The sequence below is a fragment of the Castor canadensis genome, chromosome 5 (genome assembly GCF_047511655.1).
Source record: "Castor canadensis chromosome 5, mCasCan1.hap1v2, whole genome shotgun sequence".
Classification (NCBI taxonomy): domain Eukaryota; kingdom Metazoa; phylum Chordata; class Mammalia; order Rodentia; family Castoridae; genus Castor; species Castor canadensis.
In genome coordinates, this window is record NC_133390.1 from 57,751,706 (window position 1) to 57,756,765 (window position 5,060).

Sequence of the window (5,060 nt, forward strand, 5' to 3'; positions counted from 1 at the left end):
TCTTAGACTTGTGGCGTGTCATAAGGCCATTCCTTCTCCCGAAAGTGTCAAACATTTAGAAAGAACCTGCAATAATTTCCAGTATGTGCCCTGAAAAGTTCTAGCTGCCTTTCTTCCAGTGCTTTGCTTAGTGAAGACTTCCTGCCTTTTTCTTTCTTCTCTGCAGCTCCACAAGCCTGGCAGCTACTCTCCCAGAAATTTCCAGGTCTGATGACTGCTATCATTGCAAGCCTTTTGTTTATAGTGTCAACAAGAAATGGTAGAAAACGTGTGGTCTAAGGGCACTAATTGTCATTTGTTCAAATAACATGACATTAACCTTGACTACTTCTTTCCGTGGGAAAGTAACAAAAAAATCCCAGCTGGAACACGAATATAGTAATCTTAAACTAGCTGAGGCCACTGTGGGAAGGGGACTAGGAGTAGTGAAGAAGTCTGGTAGAGATGAACCAATTTGGGTTATAATAATACACATAGGCATAGAAACAACAAGGAATCTTCTTATATAGCCTCAAACTAGCAAAACACCATGTTTTTCTTACTTTCTTTTATGTTTTTTCTTCTACAAAATTGGAGAACAGGAGGGTGGAGCAGGTTCTACCTGGAGGCAGGGGTGGGGTGGGTAGGGGTATGGCCCAAATAATGTACATTCATGTAAGTAAATGAAAAAATGATAAAATAAAATAAACTATTTTTTAAGAAATTAAAAAAGAAGATTTAGAAATAGAATGAAATCTTCTTGAAGGTAGTATTCTTTGTCTTATTTGGCTACCACTAAATACCAGTGATTGTTGTATGTAAGAATTAATAAATATTTGTTAATGAATAGGACTGCTTATTATTTCTTTATGAAAAAAATGTGCCTTAGATGATTCCAGAGATTTTTCAGTGGTGGAGTGATATGATCACAGAACTAAGTTCTTTTCCTCTTTCTGTTTCATTATCCTTACAGTTTTCCTTAAAATGTCATAAGATGGTTGAACTAACTCCATGGACACAAGATAACTACCATAGCTCCAGACATCATATCCTTAACCAAATAACCCAAGAAACAAGGCTCATGGACAATTTTGAATGTCTGTTTTTTATTTAGGAAGCAGACTCTCTTTCACAAAACTCAAGCAGGGTTCTCTTATGGTCTGATTTATGTGACTAGACACTCTTGCTACTTCACCCCTCACAAAGATGGTAAGGAAACAGAATATTTGGCCAACAGAGTCAGGAGCTCCATTATTGGTTTAAATAATAATTTATCCTTCAGGGGACTGGAAGAGTGACTCATATGGTAAAGCAACTGCCTAGCAAGTGTGAGTCCCTGAGTTCAAGCCTCAGTCTGGGCAAATAATAATAATAATAACAATTATTATTATTTATTCTTCAGGACTGGACATCCTGAATGAAATCAGGATTCTGTTAACACCAAGAAAGGGAAAATTGGTCACTAAGTGGGCAACTATGTTGGCCTGAGCTACAAAAATCTGACTTCTGCACCTATTGTTGCTCACATCTGTCCTCCACCTTCACTCTCCAGCCTTTCTTTCTCAGAGGATGAATACTTATTTCTCCTACTGACACCTTGAAAATGGACCCATGTACCCCTGTCAAAACAATGTCTGCTCCCCTATGACCATGACTGAGTTAAAGGAAGATGTATAGAAGTAAAATAAGGAGGTGACTTGTACTCAGAGTTGGGATTCGATGATGTACAAATTAGAAAAGGTTCTTATGTTTCATCAATGATCTCATATTCCAATTAGGGGATAGTTAATGCTTCACTAACCAGGGAAATATATGTTAGGAAGTCAAGACTGAACAGAAATTATGAGAAAAAAAGAACCAGGGCAAGAGAAAGTGTGTGAAGCAAGGTTTTTTTTGGGGGGAGGGAGAATACATTAAAGAATGACAGCATATGTAGGAAATACCTATCTTGGGGATATGGAGTAGGAAGGACTTGAGGTAGAAGGGTGAGTGTAACTTAAAAGAACATAGCAAGGTTCAGAACTGAGGTCAGGGATATAGCCAGTGTCCAGAGAATGCAGGATTTTATCAGCCACAATTAATATTTTGGATTTTATTTTTCATGTATGGGAGGTCGGTAACATGATTTGAACACAATAGTGTCACAGTCTGGTTCATAAAGCTTGAACACAATTATATTTCTCCATTTTTTCTTAGCTGTTAGCTTTAAGATACTGCCTTCTTACAATTAAGTAGATAGGAAGATAGGAAGAGAAGATTTTTATTATAGTAATAGTTTATTTGTTTGAATTCCTCTTGAGTTGTCAATATAACATCAAAATAGTTTTTTGGTGACTTAAGGGTTGGCAACTGGATTACACCCTTCTTCAATACTGTGAAGTCCCAAACCCAATGCCTCCCAACTTGTAAAAGCACTTGTTGTCTTGTCACTGGCTCATTTACTAACTCAATATTTGTACCAATATCATTGACTATTCCTTGGTTTGGCATCTGTAGTAACTGAATGACAGCAGAGGACTATGCTTTTCTTTTTTTTTTTTTAATCTGGAAGAAAGGCACTAGTGAAAGAAGTCACCGTGATCAAAGCACATCATAGGCACTTTAGTTTAGGAAAAAGTACATTTACCTGCTGAAAATCTAGAAATTAACTTCTTTAACACTGCCTTTGCCTGCCTAAACCTTGGAAAGTCTTCTGTCCCCCAGCTTGGAGCCACTATTCTAGTTGGTGAGCTCCATAAAAGCATGTTATTTTATTTCTCTGGATTTTAGGCTAAGCAATATACATGGTACTTTTTGTTAAATAATTAAGGAGGTGGGGAGCTGGAATATTGGTTTATTTCCCCCATTTTCCCATATCTTTGCTAACCACGCATCCCATGTGTCATACTGAGATGTAACTATGGAGATACAGAAAACATTTTCTGGCTACAGGAGTCCTCAGCTAGGAGTAATAACACCAAAGACATAAACACAGAGATGTGCAAAATTTGTCTTTATTACCCAAGTAGCAGAATTGTAATAAGTGAAGGGAACAGTTTGAGTCAGCTTTCCTGGTTGGAATCACAATATTGGGTTCTCAGCATCCTTCTTCTTATTCCAGGTGGCAGCAGCGGGCAGTAGTCCAGTCTATCACACTGCACTGGCAGTGGCATGTGTTTTGCCCCTCAACATTCCACGAACCACAGCCATAACCACAAGCACAACCAGTGACAATCATCCCTGCATAGGCATATAAGACACAGATATTAGAACCCCTGGATTGGGAAAGTTGGAAGGCCCACTAGTAACTTTCTCTCATTCTTATAGAGCTTACAGGAATGTGAACCTAAAGCTAATTCAAAATTGAAAGCCCTCTTCAAGATAAAAATGCAAAAATTACTGAAAAAATATAAAAAATTATGGAAGAGGCCCAAGCAAGTGAGAAACTTGGAAGTTGGGCTCCCTATCTTCCAACACAGAGGAGTAAATTGAGAAAGAAATGAAAGCCATAACCATGACAGGACAATTGAAGAGAGGAAGTGCTGGAATATAGGGCATGAAAGGAAGAAGTAAAAGGAACATCAAATCCCTCAGTAGCATCCTACTGTGAGATCCTCAGAATGGGCAAAGGACCTCGGGTAACCAGGAATTGTGGCTTAGTTAGGGGAAAGTGTAGGTGCTAGAGGGTAGATGAGTAGGACGTGGGACATCTTACCCATAATTCCTCATTGCAGAGTTACTCACCAGAAGGACAGGTGGCTACTCTGCCTGAATTTTTGATACTGATGCAGGAGAGCTTCTTTGTTGGACCAGAGGGATTACACCCTGAATAGGAGAGAAGAAAGGATATATTGTCCATGATTTCTTTTTCTCATAATCCTCTTTAGAATTCTCTTCTACCTTGGAGGTGTCACTGTGTCCACATCAGGCTACTCATTAACTTTAAAGATTTATTTTCCTCATTTGTAAAGTGAAGATAATATTTGTACTCACCTCATAAAGTGGCTGTGAAAATTAAGTGAACTGATCTACATATTATGCCTGATTCATAATAAATGTCCATAATTTATGGCTACCATCCTCTCCCTCTTCCTCCTTATCAAGGAAATAAGCATTTAGACAAGAGTCCCAAAAGGGTTATAATAGTGAAGGAAGCCCTGGGCAGAAAGATGAGACATGAATGCACTGATTAGAGGTTGGGATCTTGGGATAGGATAGAGATAAAGTTAGGGTTTAGAAACAGGAGGAATGAACAAGGATTAACCTCTTGTTTCCTCCTACCCCCATCAGTTACCTAGACCACTGAGATATTTCTGGATCTTTTCCTTCACCGCGGAATCTATGGTACACTGAGTATTTCCTGGGATCATCAGCTGGAGAAGGGAGATGAAGATAAGAAGGAGGCAAGTTGTAGGCTTCATCCTGTAGAAGGTCAGTGTCCTGGGGCTTAGAGGAAAAATGGAAATAAGATGAAATCTCTGAGCTTCTGTGTTGTTTTGAGGGAAAGGAGAAGACAACACTGATAGACTCAAGAGGGTAAGAAAGGAAGAACAGTAGTATCAATAAGGAATCTTTTTCAGCTGTTTGGAGAAGCAGAAAGGGTTTCTGCAGAGCAGATTCACTCACCAAAAACCTCAGACAAGGTTTGTAAGGTCTGGCAAGGCAATGATGCTTTAATACCCTGTGCTATAATAGACCTGGGCACTCTTTAACATACAAGTGCACACACCCATATAAACACACTCTTGGTACAATTCCTAAGAACTATGCAATTTGGGGTGTGACACACACATGCAAACACACTCTTAAGTGTGATTCCTTAGAACTCTGCCATCTGGGGCTTGACACTTGATTATGATAAGCTTTTGTTTGTTCATGATAAGCAGCAGCTATCTTTGCTTATCTCCTCTCTTCCTGGCAACTTAATAATGCAACACCTGGGCCTTCTGTTGCCTGTCCCCTATTAGAACCTCCTTGTATGATCCTTCATCAGGAAGTGGTTACTTTGTGGTCTTCTGAGTAAGGGCATTTACTTAACACCTGTTCAGACAAAATTTTAGTGTTCCTGGCTAATCCCATCTGTGAAAAAGTAACAGAAGACC

At 39.1% G+C, this 5,060-nt stretch overlaps 1 protein-coding gene across 1 annotated transcript; it reads right to left on the bottom strand.

Moving 5' to 3' along the window:
• Nucleotides 1–2,836: 2,836 nt before the first annotated feature.
• Nucleotides 2,837–4,773, bottom strand: Retnlb (resistin like beta). The gene is made up of 4 exons (XM_074072377.1): nt 4,585–4,773; nt 4,253–4,404; nt 3,703–3,783; nt 2,837–3,198 (listed from the first exon to the last, which is right to left on the bottom strand). Exons 2-4 carry the CDS (start codon nt 4,377–4,379, stop codon nt 3,071–3,073), a joined length of 336 nt encoding a protein of 111 aa, XP_073928478.1. The 5' UTR covers nt 4,380–4,404; nt 4,585–4,773; the 3' UTR covers nt 2,837–3,070.
• Between the last annotated feature and the right edge of the window lie 287 nt (nt 4,774–5,060).

Bases quoted from the DNA above. Each gene is read 5' to 3' on its own strand.
- Retnlb (XM_074072377.1), bottom strand. From the start codon at position 4,379: ATGAAGCCTACAACTTGCCTCCTTCTTATCTTCATCTCCCTTCTCCAG. The intron at 3,784-4,252 runs GTAACTGATGGG...TCTCCTATTCAG, and splicing joins GAAATATCTCAGTGGTCTAG to GGTGTAATCCCTCTGGTCCA. The intron at 3,199-3,702 runs GTGAGTAACTCT...ATGCCTATGCAG, and splicing joins AGTAGCCACCTGTCCTTCTG to GGATGATTGTCACTGGTTGT.